This window comes from Dreissena polymorpha, chromosome 2 (assembly GCF_020536995.1).
Source record: "Dreissena polymorpha isolate Duluth1 chromosome 2, UMN_Dpol_1.0, whole genome shotgun sequence".
Lineage (NCBI taxonomy): Eukaryota > Metazoa > Mollusca > Bivalvia > Myida > Dreissenidae > Dreissena > Dreissena polymorpha.
The window spans coordinates 150,317,568-150,340,584 of NC_068356.1; the positions used below are offsets into that span (position 1 = coordinate 150,317,568).

General features: G+C 36.2%; 1 protein-coding gene and 1 long non-coding RNA gene across 2 annotated transcripts in view; one reads left to right on the top strand and one right to left on the bottom strand.

Moving 5' to 3' along the window:
* LOC127869430 (coadhesin-like) overlaps window positions 1–22,030 on the top strand; it is a 30,664-nt gene extending 8,634 nt beyond the window's left edge. The window contains exons 4-10 of the mRNA XM_052412008.1: window positions 5,214–5,355; window positions 13,094–13,228; window positions 14,749–14,919; window positions 16,628–16,798; window positions 19,094–19,261; window positions 19,856–20,088; window positions 21,589–22,030. Coding sequence (XP_052267968.1) covers window positions 5,214–5,355; window positions 13,094–13,228; window positions 14,749–14,919; window positions 16,628–16,798; window positions 19,094–19,261; window positions 19,856–20,088; window positions 21,589–21,756 — 1,188 coding nt within the window. The 3' untranslated portion in view covers window positions 21,757–22,030. The remainder of the gene's footprint in view (window positions 1–5,213; window positions 5,356–13,093; window positions 13,229–14,748; window positions 14,920–16,627; window positions 16,799–19,093; window positions 19,262–19,855; window positions 20,089–21,588) is intronic.
* Window positions 14,138–20,387, bottom strand: LOC127869432 (uncharacterized). The gene is made up of 3 exons (XR_008044560.1): window positions 20,256–20,387; window positions 14,735–14,951; window positions 14,138–14,260 (listed from the first exon to the last, which is right to left on the bottom strand). It is a non-coding gene; the product is annotated as an uncharacterized LOC127869432 (long non-coding RNA).
* Window positions 22,031–23,017: the final 987 nt, after the last annotated feature.

Sequence of the window (23,017 nt, forward strand, 5' to 3'; positions counted from 1 at the left end):
AAATTGATTTTGCATGAACGCAAGCGCAAAACAAATGTTGGTCTGTGACCTCTATTAAAAAGTGTTGACTAAGTAAATATTGGGTAGATAATTAATTTCAAAATCCCAATGCCTATATTTTTGACACTATATAACAATTTGGTTCTGATATATTGCAAATTACATTTGAAATTGAAATTTCTTTTATAAAGTATCAATCGCATCACGCATAGTAAAATCGAAGTTTATTTTGTCATTAAATCGTATATACCTACTGTGATCTACCGACGACAACCGATATACCTGTTTAAAATTGTTACGTCAAATGCTTTATCCAGTCATATCTAGATCGCTTTGATCGTGTACGGGGTATAAAAAAAAGGCTTGATATTAAAGTATCAGCGTATGTAAAGCTTTAATTCTGAAACATGTTTCAAAAACAAGTAGAAAAATATTAGCAAGTAATGCCATCCATGACGTCTTTTCTTGGTTACTTGCTAATAGCACATAAGAGATCAACACACTAAGAAATCATTATCATATATCACACCCCGTACTTTTACCTTATGTCTTTTAGTGCCACCAAAGCATTACCTACCTTAAAAGTCGCGTTGTTATCACTAAGTGTTGTTTTGCTTTTTGCTTACCACACTATCCTTTGAATTTCTAATAGCGATTCATGGATCATCGGGGATGCTATTGTTCATATCTTTCTAAGTTTGTTTATTTTTTTGACAGTACAGGTATTGCCAATGAATCTTAATACAAGTCCAGGTTCACCGGGGATGATTTGGTTCTTTGTCCATGAAGTCTTATCAAAGATCATGACGTTAAACAAATTATGAAACATGTCGGTGATATTTATATTCTAGTATTCACGATTGCTTTCGTCTGGTGACAGCTCACCGAACATTACCCTTAAGTGTTCATTAAGATGGTCGGTTGTAAGTGAATAAGCCGGATCAACCTTTTTGCTAGACAATATCTACCGGGTAATTGATTTCCAGAAGGAGCGCGGAATAGTTTAGACGAGATTGTTAAGGTTCAAACTCTCCTTTTTAAAATTTAGCGCGGGCTTTTCTTTTACCGGTTTTATATTTTGACCTCGAATGTTCTAAATTTTGTCTTTTTTCTAGCGTTTTATCCCTGCAGCAAATAGTACGCAGCCTTTTTCAAATATTTATTTCATCATATTAACATTCTTTATTGAACCTTTTTTGCTTTGGTGGTTTTGTCGAGAGAATCGGCACAATTTATCGGCTGACCAAAAATGAGTTTTAAAACTTATTATGGCTATAAACAAACTCTGAAAATTCTTGAACTACGTCCTCATTTAGCAATGCGTTAAGTGAAGCGGTAAAATAATTAAATAGTTCATGTTCTCGGAGAACTCTATTTTGTAAAAGGGGGATTTTATCAGTGTAAAAAATAGTTTGGTTTTCGTTTCTGTTTCTATAGATTAATGCCTTACAGTTTTATCATGATCTATGTGCGTTCTTATGTTAAACGAGAGGCATGCATGATCCGAGTATTAATTATTACTAAAGGCCCCGTCACACTAGGCCACGTTCACGAAGACCGCGCTGCGTCCTGAAAATGTCGTAGGAAGTAGCAAGGACGGGGTAAAGATTGTAAAAAATGCATTTCTCAAGTTTCTGCTACCCTCATATTACGTTTGCGCTAAGTTCTTACTGCGTCCAACACATTCTCACTATGTTCTTATTGCGCGCGTATTCAGGCGGGTACCACGTCCAACATGTTCTTGCTATGCTTTAACTACGCTTGTACTAGGTTGCTACTACGACCGCCAAGATAGCAATGCGTTCTTACAACGCGCCCATCACGTTCTCACCGCGTTCTATGTCAGCACGAAAATTCAATGAAAGAGGAAAGTGGTGTTCCGGATTAGCATATGCGAATTGCACAGGCTGATCCGAGACGGCATTTTACGTAGGTATCAATATAACAGCTTTTCTCATAGAACGACCCAAATGTATTGTACATTAGCTGCAGTATGACCTATGAATCAACAGAGTTAAGATTTTAAAAATTTAGTCGTACATATTAATGCAAATTTAATTACATAACCAATTTAACAAATCATAATTGAATTACCAATACAAAGTAAATTATACACATCACATAATGTCAAATGCAATCATAAGTAAAACCAGCAACACATTTAGTTATCAATCTTAGTAGGTCCAAGACGCTTATCCAACTCTATTGTCTGTGTTCTTGCCATGGCACCGATCCTGCTGGACTGTTGAAGTACAACTTCAGATACTCCCGTTGCCTCTTTCCTGTTACAGTATCCCTGTTAGGTCCGTTTATTGCTTCAACTTCATGCATGTTTGCATTGGCTCTCCAGAGGCCTGGTACTACATTATGTTGATCATCCTCCGCGTCAAGTTGGGCATTCTGCGTAACGGGATACCGTTTTCTCATTAGATTATGAAGTCATATGCAAGCCTCGAGTACAGTTCTCACTATGTCAGGTCCTTGCATCATTGTGGTCAATACTATCTGCCATCTCTGTGCCAGTATACCAAAAGCATTTTCTACTACACGTCTCCCTCTTGAAATTTTATAGTTGGTTTTCAACTCTTGCTTCGAAAGTCCTCGGTGGGAGTATGGTTTCATCAGGTAGGTTCGTAATCCAAAAGCGTCATCACCCAAGATAAAATATGACATGTCCTGATCATCATTGGGTATGGGGTCTGGGTCTGGGAATCCGATTGTTCCATTTTCCAAACACTCCTTCAATTCGGACTCGTTGTATATCTGAGCGTCAGACATGGACCCGTATCCACCAATATATGTCCACACAAACTTATAATCGGTGTCCACCAAAGCCAGAAGAACCACCGACAAGAAGCCTTTGTAATTGTGAAACAATGATCCAGTGTTATTTGGGCATCTGAAAGCCACATGTTTGCCATCAATTGCTCCGCAGGCCTGTTGCACATTCCACTGTGTCTGAAACTCAATAGTTCGCCATTCAACTTGTGATGTTGAGCATGATATGACTTCGTCCTTATATTCGTCAACGATTTCCCGGCACACTTCAGGAATAAACAAAGATACTGTGCTCCTAGCAACTCTGAAGGCGTACTGCAAGGACGGGTACTTTTCGCCATATGCCAAGTGTCGTAACGTAATCGCAAGTTTCAGACCTGGATCCAGCGCTTTTCTGAAGGGGGTGTCTGGCTTCTGACATCTTGAACCAATTCGGTTGAGAAGCTCATCAAACATTTCAGGAGGCATTCTAAGAAAATTTAAGAATGACAGCTGATCTTCCATTCTTAATTCTGCCATAAGTCGGTCATAATGGCCGAATTGCTGCCTTCTTTCCTCTGACAGACAAGGCCGCACCCAGCAAGACCTGGGCTGTCTTCTTTTTCTTTTCCGCCTTCTCCTTCTCACAAGCAATAGTGCGACCTTTCCATCGAGAAGAGCCTGTTGCCCAGCCAATACAGCAACATGCTGAAGACGTTCTTGGTTGCCCATTCTATATTTAATTGGAAGTGAAAGGGAAATGAATCCAATTTTTATACTTGACCACCAGAACGTGACATTGTCGTGGCTAGATCCTGCCGCAAACGTACCTTAGGCGTGATAAGCACCGGTAGAACGTACAAAGAACCTAATGCGTTTTTTTTTTAAACGTAGTAGGGACGTATCGTTGTCGCAACACTAGCGTGGAAGGGTCGTAGTGAGAACCCGATGGACGTAGCAAGAACGTAGTGACAATCTAGAGACATCGTGATGCGAACGTCACACACTCGTCCACGTCTGCACTACGCGTGTATTGCGCCAATGAGGTTCGTACTAGGTTTTAGCTACGTCATTACTACGACCTTACCAAGTTCTTACCACGTCCTGATTTGACTACGTCCTCGCCACGTAAATTTTGAACATGCTCAAAGTTCACCCACGTCCTTCACGTCCATGAAGACCGTACCACGTGCAAAGCCGTGTTTACTGCGTCGTCGCTACGTTGTACACGTTCGCACTGCGTCCTGGCATATTTTTTAGACGTAGTGGGAACGTGGCCTAGTGTGACAGGGGTATAACGCATGCTCAGAGATTCATTAAAATCGTGTACACAAAAATCCTGAATTAAATTATATGTTTCGTGTATAAGTAGAAGAGAACGCTATCCCCCGTTCTACAGCAAAAAAGTATATTCACTCACATTATCGTCTGTCCATAATCTTTCGTTTTCAATTTAAAAAAATAGTTTCTATACAAAGTTGTAAAAGAATTGCACCAGCAGCATCAATCACCGTATCTGTACTGTTTCGTTGTAAATTATTATCATTTACTTTTTTTGGTTGAAAATTGTTTAAATACGTGTTAAAACATAAACAATAATATTCGTTACAGGTTATATAGTTTAAGTCTCTTGTAATGAATGTTATTGCTAGATTATCACAGTTTAACACATCAGATTCAATTTCCCTAAAAAACGTAAAAGTCATCTAGAAATGTCGAATTACATGGGAATCGATATGCATGACAAATGTAAACGTCAGTATTGTGTGGAAAAAAAATATTAGTCTAGCTTTATCCATACAATACCATGTTTGTCTTTACTTACAACGGTAAAATGATGTTTAAACAAGTTTGAAATAAAAAGATATTTCACCGCTAAATCGTACTTACTTACGCTAAAGTTTCTGACCTTGTTAGTGTTCATTGTCGAAATGTGTTGCATCTATATTGAAGGAATTATTGATATGTATCGATGCTATTTGTTTTTATTAGCACTTGGGAAAGTTGCTGAACCCACAGCACAGGCTTTTAGTTTGAAAAATTAAAAACACTATTATATTGGGTTGGAACAAAACATGCTTATACTAATTACAGAATGAAACAAACACATTCAACTGTTCGTTACACTCCATTAATATATTGACTGTATGTTATGTGTACGTTCGTTAACAATCCAAAACAGAATGATGCAGATAGTTTCTCTTTTAAATTGTCTTTCACCTATCAATCTTTTTCAAATTCACTTGTCCATCGCCTGCGTCGTTTACAAATGTAATGGTTGCACTATTATTTGCGGCGACAGAAGCACCGCTTGATCAAAAGAATGCAAACGAAATTCTGTTCCATCTAAACATGTGACTAAATACCGTTAAACAATAACCTCGCCTAACTTCATGTTTGACACGTATATGTTACAATTTATTAATGTAACATTCTGGTACTGTCTATATCTTCAGCAATGCGTTCAGCCATCTTCCGGAATCATAGGCCGCGAGGTGTCGAGCTCGAGTCTGGACCTGGCGGATCCGGCTGTAGACTGTGAACAGTGCTGCTCCGTGAATTACTGCAACAAGCAATTATGTAGCAGAGCACACATCAGTGAGTTATGTCCTTTAGTGATAAGGCCTTATGTGGCTTTTTACTTTATATTATATTTTGGGAGCACTTTTGCGTAAGAAATTAGGACAGATAAATAACTGAAATACTAAAATTATAGAATATTTGAATAAGTTTACAAAGCATTTATGATCCATTTGTACGCCTCTCCCATTTTTACATTGGGGGAGGGGATAACATATTTACCCTTATATGTATGTCCGTCCGTCAACCGTTGAAATCACAATATGAACCAGTTACCATGTGTATTATGGTATTAAGAAACCATTACCATTTGACTTGTGTCGCGTATAACTTGAAAAATACTGCATCTAGACAGTAAAAACTGTTTGGTCACCGTAGTCTGATTGATATTTATTGCATGGCATGGATAAGTGCAATTGCTTGAGTGATGTGATTTTATTTTTTTTGACTATTCAAAAATATAAGAGCTTATTTCATCACAACTTTCCCACTTGGTTTTAGATATATTTTTTAATGATGTTCAATTCAGACGACGTACGAAGTGAACATGGCAGTCACAGAATCTCACCCCGAGTACTTCATGTGAATTTAACACAATACTATTATGCTTTTTTGCGAATAATTTATAAAATATATAAGTATTAGAACACGCAAGGCTGCAGCAATATATACAATTGTAATTGTAACTCGTTTTCATTACGGCTCTTCATTTATTGTGGCCGAAACAAATATATTTGATTGCGAAAATACAACAGAAAATAGGTTCTTGACAATGAGATAATCATCAAACACGCATTTAAGAACCAGATTATTTTGTTGTGTTAGTGTTCTATGTGTGTGTACACTTATAGTTTATGATATTGGAACTAAACTTTTTTGATAACATATTCGAGTTGCATAAACAATTCCTCGAATATAACATTAAATACTTTAAAAGTGATGATTTTTATAATACACGAAAGCCGAGGTATTAAAAGACAATTGAAAAAGTGTACGCTGTTCCTTTCAAGCTTCGCGAGTATATACATACATACATTGGCTACCAGTTATTTAAAACATAAACCGCTCACTTAATTGTTGGAAATGATATTGCGCCCATATTATAATGATAATGAAATATCACTTTATTATTGACAGATTAAGGACCAATATTTAGCTTTGTTTTATGAAATGTAATTGGTCGATAATTATTGACAAACTTAAAACATAACAAATGAGTTACACCAAATGAGTTTGAAATTCTATCCATAAAGCTAATTTTATGGCTAAATAATAAACAAGAAATATCTTTAAAAAAGATATACGGCGTTGATAGTTCAATGAATGAGATCAAGGATAGCGAATGTCTTTGCTGTGCAGTTCTTAGCTGCATCACACGCAGTACGGGATGTTACGCGGAGTTTTCGCGGCTTATTTTACATTATTACATATTGCTGGTCATAAACCTATAGATACAAAACAGAAAACCAAAAGAAGAATAGAAGTGAAATTAAAACATATGAGTCAACCGGCCACACGCGAAGTATCCGTATTTATAGGCGCGTTCTTCGAACAAATCTGTTTAGTGGTTTGTCGGGCATTGCTTTTTGATTCGATAATTAACAGTAAGAGAATCATCGCGCTCATGCTTAATTCATTAGTCAATATGGTGGAATAATTATTGTTAAATTAATAAAAAATAATATGTTTCATTGTATTGTTGAAAACACATTAAGAATCTATTATTGACATACCATAATTATATTGCTGAATATCTTCATTTAACATATTTCTGGTCTAAAGAAAATTCCAGGTCACCTAGTTCACGGATAGCGTCTATATTATATAACGATTATTTTACTGGCTGCGAACTCCGGTGATGACCTGTATATAAACTCTGATATTTACACACTGGTATGGAACGCCTTCACTGTCTTATAATACCAAAACTTGTGATATTACGTCAATCTGACTGTGCATGAATGCATGTAACCATTATATATATGCATAATCACAATATATAAATACACAATTTGAATATATACAGATAAAGCATTAATATATAAAGATATATCTCTTATATATAGATAAAATGTAAAAATATACAGATACGAATGTAGTATACACAGATAATCTTCCATTGTATAAAGGCATTACTTCTTTATATGAAGGCAAAATATCTTTATATGAACATAAATCTTTATGTAATAATGATAAAAAATATTTTCTCATTATATATAGGCATAACTTGTTTATATAAAGGCAAAATATCTTTTTATAAACATAAATAGTAATTATATAAACACATATCGTCTTTATATGCAGATAAAATTTTAAAAATACGTTTAAAATCTTAAATTAGTGTTTGTAAATATGTAATCTCAACACGTAAAGATAAATGTATAGTACAGAAAGATTTTAACGTTTTGTATGATCCTAAATAGACGTTTTATTAAGATAATTACGTTATTACATAAATCCATGCTAAGTTAAGATGCTGATGAACATCGAAATAAATTACATGAATACAAAATTTCGTAAGCAATATATATAATCTTAATGAATTAAAGATAACATTAAAGCGGGTAGCCTATATACGATTTTGTCAAATATTTATGAATTTATATAAAATGTGTAAAAAAACTTATTATATATATATTTCAATATAAATTAAAATAAAAGTTAATAAGAACATGTGTCGAAAAATGCGAAATAAGCCAGATATTTAATTCTGAAATTGAAAACGGCTGTACAGCCGAATTCGCCAGCATGTATACCATACATGTACGATGTGAATCTAAACTTAGTTTAACGGTTTATTTGAATTCCTGCAACGATATCTATTCATACGACACACGAACACTAACTCCAATCCTAATACAAAGACGAATGCTTCGGTTATAGTAGGAAAATATGTACGTCACAATCGGTTCGGGGCACTAATGTTTCTTTGCTGCATTTTATGAAATTCGGCTTTAATGTATAATTTTTCTTGCCTATTTTGTGTTATTGTAACATATTTTATCAATATATTACAATCAAACACATATAAAAAATCGTATATACCCGCTTTAAATATACGAAGCTTTTATTACACACGGGAGAAAATTAGTTTTGCATCATTTCACAACAATGGATGTGGATTTGATACTTGAGCGACTTGGAGTGAAAGAAGGAGTGATACGGCGCTTCAGACAGGAGAAGATAACATTGGATATCATATCATTTAATATGTCACTGTACGGATTTAATTGCTTGGGTGTAAATGACAAAACAACTAACATGAAATTGCGTGTTGAATGTGTTTGTTACCGGAGTAATCCGTTGTAATATAATACTAATTTATGTTCATATAAAGATCTTTGCTTGCTTATAAAGAAGTGATGCCTTTATATAATGGAAGATTATATATCTATATATAAGAAAATTATATCTTTATATATTAATGCTCTATCTGTATATATTCAAATTATGTATTTATATATTGTGATTATGCATATACATATATAATGGTTACAGGCATTCATATAAAGATCGTTTGCCTTCACATAAAGAAGTAGTGCTTTTATATAATGGAAGAGTATATATCTATATATAAGAAAATTATATCTTTATATATTAATGCTTTATCTGTATATATTCAAATTATGTATTTATGTATATATTGTGATAATGCATATATATAATAGTTACAGGAATTCATAAAGAGATCTTTTGCCTCCATATAAAGAAGTAATGCCTTTATATAATGGAAGATTATCTGTATATAATACATTCGTATATGTATATTTTTACATTTTATCTATATATAAGAAAATTATATCTTTATATATTAATGCTTTATAAGTATATATTCGAATTATGTATTTATATATTGTGATTATGCATACATATAATGGTTATATGCATTAATGCACAGTCAGATTGACGTAATATCACAAGTTTTAGTATTATAAGACAGTGAAGGCGTTCCATACACTGGCCGCGAATTGACCCGATACCTCGCGGGTTGAAATGCAATACATTAAAGTGAGGCATCGCTTCCACTGCCCTTTATACTTTTACATGTAAACATGTTGACAGGAATATGGAGGTAAGTACTAAATATGAGAACATAGCCTTTGAGTATAAACGCTTTTGCGCTGACAATCCTCTGAAAATAAAAGGTGCACGCACAAACTGTATTGATGTCGAGAATTGAGTGTAAAATTCTATCTATTAAGCCTTTTCATTAGATATAAAATTGTTTCATGCAGTTAAACAGTGTTAAAAAGACATGGATATGTTTCCAATGTTCTGGTGGTATACTCAAATCAGCCAATGGAATAAATTAAGTGTATTCATTCGTACCTAGCCGCGGGAAATTTTATTTGAATTTTATTGGACACCTACAAAGGTCAGGTAAGATGAAAAGCTGGCTTAATACAGCTACGCCGAAAAATAAACCCATATATAATATATACTATAGAGCGGTTTATGTGTTTCTTATTTAGCCATAAGATTAGCTTTATGGATAGAATTTCAAACTCCTGTGGTTACACCATTAACGTTTCTAGCCTTATCGCTCAGTCAACTGATCGCCTGTTCAGCCAAGCGAGCCGATGGCGGTCAAACTTTTCGGCGCTTTTCCGAAGAGCACCGGACTTGAAGAACAACGTCTTATAGCTGTATTATAAACAATATCCATTGAATGTTCTGAATTGTATTAGAGATTTTAAGTTGTTCGTTTATTGAGTTTTTTCGTACCGATCGACGTGTTTTCCATTGTAACAACGCACAAGACTACCACCGCACACCACACTTCCATACTATCACTAATCTTGTAAAAAATAAAAAAAGTGGTAGTTCGTTACTGTATCAATATAGTATAAATACTCATTTATACTCCAAAGACATACTGCATAACCAGCTGGAACCTTCATGTAAAAGATAAGGACAACAGATGAATAAAATACGCGGGCTAAATCCGTCGAACCATCATCAAATTACCGAGGCCATTATCGTTAAGAACACCCGCGCCGCCATTTAATAACCTAATTATAATGCACGTTATTTTACAATATAACCAAAATACGTTAACGCAAATGGAACCGATATTTTAATTTGGGGTGTTAGTTTGCTTGTTTTTCACTACAATTATTACAAAACAACACAAATGCAATTAATGAATTGTGTTTTTTTTTCGGAAATGCTCATAATGCGACCTCATCCTTCAACATTTATGATGGGGACAACTAGTGTAACAACCGCCCGTGGGTATAAACGTATGGTCCTGGGCACAAGGTCAATGTCAATTTGCAGCCAAGGTCATGTCCGAAGCATTATTGTTTGTAGCATTTAAGGAATTTCAAATAACAGAAAACACATCCGTAGCATTGTTCCAGAAAGCTTTAGTGTATATCTACAGAGTAGTAATAGGCATAACAAACCACTTTTTTCTAACTGTTTGTTCATAATTTGGATTTATTTATTGTGTGAAGTTTATATCGATTGTGCTAGAAATTGGAGAAGGCTGAATTTGTTTGTATAATCATTGATAAAACATGCGATTTTTACATTGAGGGAAATGTATCGACTTGAATGTTTGTTTTTAGCGCGTGCTTGAAAATGTGTTAGTATCGCTCAAATTAATTGCAGAATAAACTTGAGTGTATTTCCGGTTTATAAGTTAATTTGCGAGTGCCGTGTAAGAATATATTTGAATATACAGTTTGTATATAATATTTATAATTTAAACTTTAGTTTGCAAATTGTCAGCGATTATGTTGATATTTTGTGATGCTATGATACTATTTTTCTGCAGTTTCTGTGGCTGAAGTTTCCCAAAGTGTGTGTTAGAACATGAATTGTGTGTGTATTGGGTGTAGAATGTGCTTGTAAAACGTGAGTGATTCTTATAAATATGTAAATCGCCTGGTCCATATTAGCCTCTATCATCCGTTCAGTGAATAGGTTCATGTTAAGTGTTACGCAGTGTTACCAGCTAAAACAAGTACTCGCTGACAGTAGTTTGATTTTACCTGACCTATTAATAGCCTCAGACTCTGAAAGACTAGCTGAGCTAATTACCACGTAACTAGGAGATAGAAAAGTGCACTATTTTAACTATGCATGAATGTACCCAGCCACACGTTTGTATCATACGTATTTTATTGTCTGTTTTCTATTAAGGCACCGTAAAGATCAAGGCTACCGTTACTCAATGAAAAAGTATAACACAATAATGAATCGACAATCGCAACTCGACATAGTCAAACACATGTATCATACATAAATCATTTAATATATCAAACCTACCAGACGAGAGGTCAGTTTGGGACTAAAGGGTCACTCCTTTAAACGTGTTCTTATCTCACGACGACGGAAGTTTTTGTATAACCTTTTTGATAATAATCACAGTTAGTGCTTATTTTCTTATAGAGTCGATAGGAATGTACTCGTTCAATGTATTTGGTGGCACATGTTCGTGCCATACTGTCTAAGCTTTTTTATACGAGTAAAGTATATACCACATGATTGATTCCTTAAGGGTTTGGTGATTTGAGTGTCTTTAAAACCCGCAGAGCTATTCCAGCAGAAATGTAAACTCCTAAAAGGGCTTGAAATGATGGACAGATTCAAATGTTAATGTCAACCACATCTCATCGGGGCAAAGATGTATGAGTGGCATCACTCACACTAAAACACCAGGGACGGGATATCAGTCACCTCTCAGGCTTAGATGTATGAGTAACATCACTCACACAGAAACACTAGGGGCCGTCGAGGCTCTAAAGCCTACGAAAAGGAAAACTCGGAAAATAAACCACCGCTGAAGACGGATGCACAGGCCCAAACTGGGCATAACGGCTTTGGAAAACCGTCCACTCCAACATATTGCCATACGGGCTGAGGGGACTATTGTTCAAGTGAAGATCTACGGCAGTCAGAAATACCTGCAGCACACGGCTGTCTTTGTGCAGAGAGCCATCGTGTCCTTCCTGCAGCACACGGCTGTCTTTGTGCAGAGAGCCATCGTGTCCTTCCTGCAGCACACGGCTGTCTTTGTGCAGAGAGCCATCGTGTCCTTCCTGCAGCACACGGCTGTCTTTGTGCAGAGAGCCATCGTGTCCTTCCTGCAGCACACGGCTGTCTTTGTGCAGAGAGCCATCGTGTCCTTCCTGCAGCACACGGCTGTCTTTGTGCAGAGAACCGTCGTGTCCTTCCTGCAGCACACGGCTGTCTTTGTGCAGAGAGCCATCGTGTCCTTCCTGCAGCACACGGCTGTCTTTGTGCAGAGAGCCGTCGTGTCCTTCCTGTTTTAAAGTTTTAAATAGCGACTTAAATGGAGTGAGTGAATGCTTCCCTGTGTTGCGTGTGTTTCGTACAATAAATTACAATACATGGATGTATTACTTATACATGCTTGGGTGTGTTAACAGGTTATACCAAACATCGAACGCTTTTTGGTATTCGATACCCAAGGTCGGTAGAAATTTAAGTGCGTTTCTAGGATAACGCTTTGTGTTGTTAAACACCATATTGCGTTTCGGAGTTTTAGAGTTGAACACCGAGTTTAGGTTGTCATTAATGTGAGTTGCAAGACAGCAGTGCGTACTGATTTAATTCAAACCCGAATTTCAAAAGCTTGTTAGGTTACTTTCGGAGGATGTAGTTTTCCGCTGGCTGGAACTCAACATAAATGAAAGTGCGTTCCTAAGGTTACGCGTTTCGGTGCTGTTCTCATCTTCCAGCGACTTAGTTTTCCGCTTCCTATTTATTCACATTATAATTTCAGCCGGTTCCGGTACAGATGAATGCCAAGACAGTCCGGGGTTTAACTGCGAGCTCGTCAGCGCCACGTTCAACATCTGTGCGGACATCCACCACGCCAAGTCCGTATGCCGGAAGTGGTGCGGACTGTGCGACCTAGGTAGGAGCATTTTTTTTAACGTTGTTGATTTTACGGTGTTTATAGTATCAATTTCTCCAAATATCACAATTGTGTAGCTATTCATCGTATATACAATTAACGTGTGCAATATCATAAATCTATTGTTTTGTTTGTTCATATATTTTATTAGGTACGTGCTTTTTTAATAAAACATATTGGTAGTTTTTCTATAACACTACACAGGCTTACCTTGTCACATATTTTGGCATGTATTTAAATTTCTCAATATATGTTCTAAATGGATAAATATAAACATTTGAAAAAAATGCTCCAGTAAAAAAAGAAAAATATAAAGAAATAACAAAACGATAAAATTAGCTTATATCTAAGCGTACAAAGTCCAAAATTAGATATTTAAGTTCAGTTCCCGTATAATGCAATAATGTTTTGGCAGTTCTGTTATGGACCAAAGCCTTTGAAATCGTTACGAGATTAGTAATATTGGATACTGATTCATTATGAGGAACAGAGCCTATGATACCATATATTGTTGAAATAGATAAACAGGTAATAATTCCATGTATCTTTAATACATTTACTTCGACCAATACAATACTGCGTTTATCTGTGTGTGTTTTTCATTAAATTGTGTTTGTGTGTGTATTAAAGGCGTGTACCTGTTTCAGTAGCATCAACTGTGGAAAAAATAAATTAAATAACTGTTTTTATATAAATTTAGTCTAAGAATCTTCTAATTTCGTTTTCTTTTAATATAAACATTTATGGTAAGACATACCTTTCGTAATGGTAATACTGTAGCATGAACAAACTTTGCGTTTAAGAAAAAAAGGACACACGTTTATAACTAAATTCAGACAATATTACACATCATAGAGAGTCAAAGCCAACACCAGAACATATTAAAACTTTTTATTTCTCTTGTTTTCGCGCGTAAATTGGCGAGATAAAATCAAATTGAATAAACGGTGATATATATCAACATTGTGGAATAAAGCGTATATCGGCAGTCTATGGATGTCATCTTGTTGAGTTTCATCTCTTCAGTCATTTCTACAAATACTAAGTGGTTTCCTTAGCAGTATGTGTCATATAGAAAATAGATTAATTAATAACATGACACATGACAACAGTCGAAATAAATAAAACGCCTCTAAAACTAAATTAGTATTTAACACGTATTAGCATTATTATTTTTCATAATGGCATAAGTATTGAAGAAAGATAAGTTCTTTCTTGTATTTTTTTCTATTATTTTATTTTATTCTTAAATCAGCTTAATACGTAAATAAATATTGAAGAAACAGAGATTTTGTCTCGTATTGTTTGTAATTATTTTATTTCTATTTGGGCCGTGCTCTGTGAAAAGGGGGTTTAATGCATGTGCGTAAAGTGTCGTCCCAGATGAGCTTGTGGGGACTAATTTTTGCTAAGAAGAGACTTATTTTAAACGGAAAATGTGCTAATCTGGAATGACACTTTACGCACATGCATTAAACCCCATTTTCACAGAGCACAATCCATTACTATTCATTTCTTAGTGGACGGCGGTTGGAGCTCCTGGGGAGAGTGGTCGCTCTGTGAGCGAACGTGCGGGCGTAGTCAGCGAATCCGGCTCAAGGAGTGCACCAACCCCGCCCCTGCCCACGGGGGCCTCGAGTGTCCCGGAAACAGGGCCGAGTTTGATAACTGTACCGGGGTTCCCTGCCCAAGTATGTGGTAGTTTAATCCCAGTTAAGTTTAGCTACAAAGAAAAACAAGCTGCAATACTTCTAGATGTAAACGTAATTTATGCCACCGGGCGATCAAATTGTGCGACAAGTTTGGGGCTTTAAGCTGGGACCCGAACTACAAGTCCAAATGCTCCCCCGCTGACTAGCGTTTCTCACCTCGCTGTGTGGTACTAGGTTGTCAACTAACGCATATCTAAAATGAATACTAGTATCTAGAATTTATAATAATAAAATCACCGCAACACCGTTAACTCCTTGTTTCATAGACAGTACCAAAAATTCGGACGATACTTTATCTGGCGAAATTCAAAAGAGAAATCATATGTGGATGTAAAAAAACCAAGCTGTGTGTCTTGGCTCGCTCCACCACACATTGTTGAGCTGTGTGGAACCATTAACCAATGCACAGTTTAATGAGCATGTTTGATATGCATACGTACAGGCACATGAATGTGTATTGACACCATGGAGAATGATCCGTATTTAAATCATTGTGCCTCGTTCTGGGAAACATGCCGTCTCATATTAGCCTATTTAGTCCGTCCTGGCTAATCAAGGACAACGCTTTACGTTGTTTTCTTTTGAAAATTTAATTTCCTTTAAGAATCTTCTTTACGAAAATCCAGTCTAGGCCTAAACTGTTTTCCCGGATAACCTTGTGTGGGCTGCACAGGCTAAACTGAAACGGCACTTTACGAACGTGCGTTAAGTCCGCTTTTAAAACTGCACGTTTCCATTAATTGCTTAAATTTTTCAACTTTTTATACGTATTACGACATGCACCGTAATTGATATTTCTTTTAAATGAAGTAGCTCTAGCTACATTTCTATTTAAAGTCTTTCTTTGCAGAGAAGAATGCCTCAGTGTCTGTTAATAGAATTATATCGCGGATTGAGATTTCAGTTCAGATGGTACCCAATAAGCGTGACCATGCGTCACATGATATATGAAAACCACATAATTCCCCTTTTGACTTAAGTACGTAAAGTATTAACTATTTTATATTACTATTGTTTACAAGATTTTGTTTTAATTATATTTCGTTAAGTTGTATGGAATATTACCGCCATCTGGTTGGTGAAAACTTAATGGTATCGTAAATAATTGTTTCAATTATATTTCGTTCAGTTGTATTGAATAGTACCGCCTTCTGGGTGGTGAAATCTTAATGGTATCGTTAATACTGTCTCAATGATAGCCATGTATTTATTTGCTGGTCGTCGATCGCCAGTTTACTTCCAGCCCCTCTTAAATTCACAATAATTACTTTAATAAAAAACTCTCACATTAAATGCTCACATAAACAAATTATTAAATAGATGCAGCATAAAACAACACACTACACATAGTATTGATTAATTAAAGACAATATTTTAACGTGCTATTTCTGATTTAAAAAAGTTGTATAATGCTTTTTGAAAAACATCCACGCAAAACACATAGACTAAAAATGTTTTCTCTATATTCTCATGCAAATTCGAGATCAAGGTGGTATAGAAGAAGAACAAGGAGAATACGATGATGATGATGATAATGATGATGATGATGATGATGATGATGATGATGATGATGATGATGATGATGATGATGATGATGATGATGATGATGATGATGATGATGATGATGACGATGTCAAGTCCCCCGTGCATATTGAAAAGGTTTGCCAACTCTATAGTATACTTTCAGTTCCCGGTGAATGGTCGGCCTGGACGTATTGGGGCGCATGCGCAGTGTCGTGTGGTATGGGGTTAGCTGCAAGGACCCGGATGTGTAACAACCCTTACCCGAACTATGGCGGGGACCATTGCTTCGGCAGTCCGTCCGAATATAAAGCTTGCTTCACACAGGGTTGTCATGGTAACGGTTTAGATCTAAAGAACTGTATGAGTATAGCTCTGCGAAAATGGGGATTTATTGCACATGCGTAAAATGTGAATCCAGATTAGCCTGTGCAGTCCGCACAGGCTTATCAGGGACGACAATAGCTAGATTTTTGCTTAGAGGAAACTTTCTTACAATCAAAAATATCATAAACGCAAAAAGTTTCGTCTCTGGTTAGCCTGTACGAATACGGGGACGACACTTTGCGCATATGCATTAAACCCCATTTTCACAGAGCGAGGTTCATTAAGGTATGGTTTTAAATAAAGTCGTTCTGTTATAATAGGTTAAATGTCCGTAATGACAATTCTGATCAGAAATTGAAAGTGAACTTAGGCACGATGGACAGCGCTTGTTAAGTGTGACATTATGGGCAGATGGAATACTGGTGCTTTGTTTGAAAACAAAGCACAATACTGTATTCCAAAATGTTCTGTTTAATTCATTTAAAGAAGCCCGTTTATAGACAAATGTTTTATTCTGATGAAAACGTAGCGCTAGTTTCAGAGCATTGTTTTGCTTAAGTTAACTTTATATTGTTATTGATTTGTGGCCAGCGTATCTTCTATCGACTGTTGCTCTAGATATATCTATTTCGAAATCAATGCACAACAAAATGTCAAATAACCTTCTATAAATGATCCGTGCTGCAGGAAAACGGGGCTTAATGAATGACCTTAAAGTGTCTTCCCAGATTGACTTATGCGGTCCACCGGATAATCAGGACGACATTTTTGGCTTGCATTGCATTTTGTGTTAAAATGAAGTTTCTTTCGAGCAAAAATGTAGTTTAGGCGGAACATGTCGTACCTGAATAGCCTGTGCGGACTGATTAAAGATTATAACCCGACCTGGATATTTTACGTTACAATGACATGACTTTTTAAAATCAGCAGCTCTACATAAGTCTTTATGTAATATGTCTTATATTTCCATATTTGACTAATTGTTTTCTTTGTTTACAAAATGCAATTTTTATGGTTATGTTTGAAAACGCTAGTTAAGATGGTGAAGGCACTTTAAAGCACTTCTGACGAATAACTTATTTTTTTAATGAAGTATCGATGATTTTTTAATGGATTTCGACAAAATAAAAATGAATATACAATAAATATCTTATAAGTTTGTCAATTTATATTCATATTGATCGACGGTTCGAAAGTGAGGAGTAATATCATAGGTTACATGTGGGAAAACATTCATTGTTTGGTTCTATACAAGTTTGGTGTCAATCTCGCCGTTACCCAGCTACAGTCTAATACATATTCTAACACGGCACGTGACTTGTTTTCTATAGACAAAGAAGGAAATCAAGCGTGGGTTATTCTGCAATAACTTATGGGCGGAGCTTATACACTGAAAGCACGCGCTGTAGCAAAACAAAACATGCCGATACATTTTTCACCAGCGTAATAATCCGGTATTTTATGAATGAAAGTCACGTGACAAAATACTATGCTATGAACAGAAATGCGTAAAATTGACCCAATTTCCCACGGTGTTCGTCTCCTGCTAAAATGGCTGAAGTTCGAATCGGAGCAATGTGCTCTTATCGCGGATTTTCTTGTAGATGTAACACTCTTGCGTTAATTTTAAGTGTACAATGAAAACATGTTAGTTTACGCAAGTTGTTGTTGTTCTTATTTAACCAAACTTGAGAAATGAAATGGGTTTTTTCCATCCAGTTTGGCTGTTATTGAGGGCGGAGATCTGATCGACAGAACAGCCGAAAGCTATTTTTATGGGCGGAGCTTCACATAAAAAAGTATGCAAGAAAAATAAGATACATTCTATAAATCTTTCGTAAATATCGTGTTAGAATCGAAATAATTCGTGTACGTTATAGTTTGTTGTCGAATAACCCACGGCCGAAAGTTTAGATGCGTGGTTTCAAATCACTCGTGCTTCGCACTCGTGATTTAATCCCTACGCATCTAAACTTCCGGCCGTGGGTTATTCGACAACAAACTATAACGTACACGAATTATTTCTTAAATATACTTTGAAAGATCTGGCCGCAAAAACAGCAATACAAAATTCTGTCTGTGGAAACTTGAAATACTCGTGTTGGTAATATTTACGATAAAAATGGTATCAAAACCTTAGCACTTCTCCTTTTTAAAGATGTTTGTTTTAAATCGTGTTGGTTATATATATGCTTAGGAACGGATTTCCGTGATAGCGTTTGTTTGTCAATATTTCTGGATTGTGACTTTAATTGACCAATTTTAATCGCGACTTAGTTAACTGTTATTACATGTTGTTCTGTAGATGGCGCGTGGTCAGACTGGCAAGCCTGGGGAGCATGCTCCATGACCTGCAACGGCGGAATAAGGTCCAGGTCGAGAACGTGCGATTACCCCGCCCCTTCTTTGTTTGGCAGGTCATGTCCAGGCGACAGTAAGGAATACAGCTCCTGCTCAACAACTACTTGTCAGGGTATGCTCATGTTCACGTGAACTGTAGTTTCTGTTTGAATGAACAGATATTCAGGTCGTTAATAGTTGCTTCGAGAAACAAGATCTACATAATTATAAAGGTGATGAACTTGACCATGGGGATTGGTAACCTGGGAGAATTGGTAATAATGATGATAATGACGATGCAAAGAGAAGCAGGAGGGGGATTATAATGCTGCTGCTGCTGATGTTGACGATGATGACGATAATGTAGATGATGATGATGATGATGATGATGATGATTATGATGATGATGATGATGATGATGATGATGATGATGATGATGAAGATGATGATGATGATGATGATGATGATGATGATGATGATGATGATGATGACGAGGAAAAGCAGGAGGGGGATTATAATGCTGCTGCTGCTGATGTTGACGATAATGACGATAATGTAGATAATGAGGATAAGAACGATGCTAAAAATGATGATAATTGTGATGATTGTTATGGAGATGATAATGGTGATGATGATGATGATGATGATGATGATGATGATGATGATGATGATGATGATGATGATGATGATGATGATGATGATAATGACGATGATGATGATCTTTCAGCGTCTTCTGGAACCCAGCCCGCAATCTTCTTCACAGTGACGACGCCGACGGGATATCTGTTCCAGGAGAACGTGCCAATGTTCTCCGTCGTCGTCGTTAATCAGGGCCACGCTTACGATCAGCGCACGGGGCAGTTCGTGACTCCCGTCGCCGGCGTGTACGAGTTCTACGTAGCGTTCATCTCCAAAAACGCTACCACACAGTGCTTCGTGCGTCAGAACCGCAACATTATGGTATGAACCGCGTTCTGAGAAAACTGGGCTTAATGCTTGTCCGCACAGGGACGACACGTTCCGCCTATACTGGATTTTCGTTAAGAAGAGACTGCTTTTAAACAAAAAAGTCCATTAAAGCGGAAAGTTCAACAAACGTGTCTGCAATTGAGCTATTTCATACATACCGGGGTTTCGCTGGATATCTTTTTTCTTTCGCGGTCTATTGTTCCTGATAACAAATTGTGCAACCACTTCAAAACAATGCAATTCTGTTGCCAATTTTTAATCATAGTACACAATGCACGCGCTTATCTTTAGCTGTAAGGTCACCATTTCAAGGAAAACAAGCGCTTAGAAAAATCATCAATTATTTGTGCATTCGAAATGACACAGTGTGCAGTTTTATCGAAATAATATCGATTAATTAACATGATTTATTATCTATTAAACAAAAAACAGGCTGTATCTGGTTATCAGTTATGAACATTTATCAACGACCGATATGTCACAGGCAGCTCATTAATAACGCTATGAACAACAAATTATATAAATGCACCAGTAAAACAAGCTTGTGTTTACCGGTTAGAATTCACTGTCTTACTCCAAAAGATCATTACACAATAAACTGGGTACTTATACTTTAATGTTGACAGTTCTTTTCTTATTTACTGGCGATAGATTAATTTGCAGACACAGATTGTTAAACATACTACTCTAAATTTACAAGGAAACATCATTTTTCTTCAAGACGCTACGGCATGTAAATTGTCTTGTTTATCTACTATTTCACCATGTTTGCACATATGACCTTTATTATGAAAGCTGTTTACTGTTTACAGACATACAGTTGTATTATCTTCACAGTTGTATAAATGTGCACTTAGTGTTCCATCCAAGTAAACATATTTAGTAAATTATATCAACATGGCTTGTGTTTTCATTCTTGCTTTGATAGTTAAAGAATCGCTCTTTTTTGTAATTTCTGGAAACCAAAACTGTCAATTTTGCCAAGTAGAAAGGAATGTATCATTCCAAACGCTTAAAGCAATTGTTTAAAACGAAAAACAAACATCAATCAATACATGCTACATAGGAAAGATTTCAGTTTCATGTCTGTTTTCTCACAATCCAAAATATTTTGGAACGCAGCATGTTGCTACGAAAATGATATTTATTGCGTATATGCAAAACCTTTGTATTCTTTAGAGCTTAATAATGTTGTTGTTGTTGTGGTCGTAATTATCATCAAAATACAAATAGTACCCAAACGGTCAGTAAATCTCTTTGGTGAGTTCGACGGAGGAACATTTCTTTAAATAGGAAGTGGAAATATAATGTACCAAATTAAAAATGGAAATCCTCGATTGTGGCCAAATGGCATAACAGTAACCAGCCACGCAGCTCCCAAACTATATATGTGCCGTACCATGCTGAATTTTCTGCCACGTTTGTTTTTGCCAAGTGGCCCTCAATGTTTTTTTTCCATTTGATAAGTCACGCTCTTTATTAATATGACAGGTGTACGCCCTCGCCAATGGCGGCGATAGCAGCTGGCAGTCGGCGTCTGCTTCCGCGTTCCTCCACTGTGACGTGGGAGACCACGTGGACTTGTCATGCGGCGGCTGGCAGTACGTCGACCATAACGCCTCCACTATGTTCACCGGTGCGTTGATGCGGGCAGACTAGACTTTGTATTATTCATGTTATATAAATATATACATATGCAATAAATATCCTTTCTTTTACATGTATTTGTATCTAATTAATATAAAAATTAACACATTTTATACAACAAGTCTGAGAATACACTTAATGAAACCCTTTAACGCAATGTTCACTGGGGCGTTGATGCGCGCAGACTAGACTTTGTATTTATTGCACACGTATTTGTTTATGTGAACATATATCCTTAATATTACATACATATGCATAAATTTGAATAAATACACATTATTGAAAACGAATTGATTTATTGTATATTTTCATACCCTCTATTTAACATCTAGTTGTATGTAATAAGTTTTGAAGTATTGGCATGGTATCCTTATTTCTCCCTACCATAAACGAAAAACGCGATTGATATGAAACTAGTTTAATGTAAACGGGTTTAATGTGGCCGAATTAGACGAAAAATGAAATTAATTCAAACATGACCCGGTTGCTTATATTGTTCGTATCATAATGTGGTGAGAAGAATCTGTGGTTCCACCATTCTGCCGTTTGCACCCATATGGTTTCCTTACCTTTCAGATACCAGAGATATTCAAGAGCTTACGGTAAATTAAGTATTGTTTAATGTTGATATCTCACTACATCTCATCTTATTTAAATACAGGCAACGTACATGACTGGAAGGCAATAAGGTTAATTAGGAAAATAAACTTATTTGGTATTATGTAAAGCTGGTTCTATGTATAGTTGATTCGACATATAGTTGGTTCGACATATAGTTGGTTCGATGTATAATTGGTACAATGTATAGTTGGTTCGATGCATAGTTGGCACAATGTATAGTTGGTATGATGTATAGTTGGTTCGATGTATAGTTGGTACGATGTATAGTTGGAACAATGTATAGTTGGTTCGATGTATAGTTGGTATGATGTATAGTTGGTTCGAAGTATAGTTGGTACGATGTATAGTTGGTTCGATGTTTAGTTGGTTTGGTGTATGATTCGAACGATGTATAGTTGGTTCGATGTATAGTTGGTACGATGTATAATTGGTATGATGCATAGTTGGTTCGGTGTATGATTTAAACGATGTATAGTTTGTTCGATGTATAGTTGGTACGATGTATAGTTGGTAAGATGTATAGTTGACTCGTTGTATGAATTGAACGATGTATAGTTGATTCGATGTATAGTTGGTTCTATGTATAGTTGGTACGTTGTATAGTTGGAACAATGTATAGTTGGTTCGATGTATGGTTGGTACGATGTTTAGT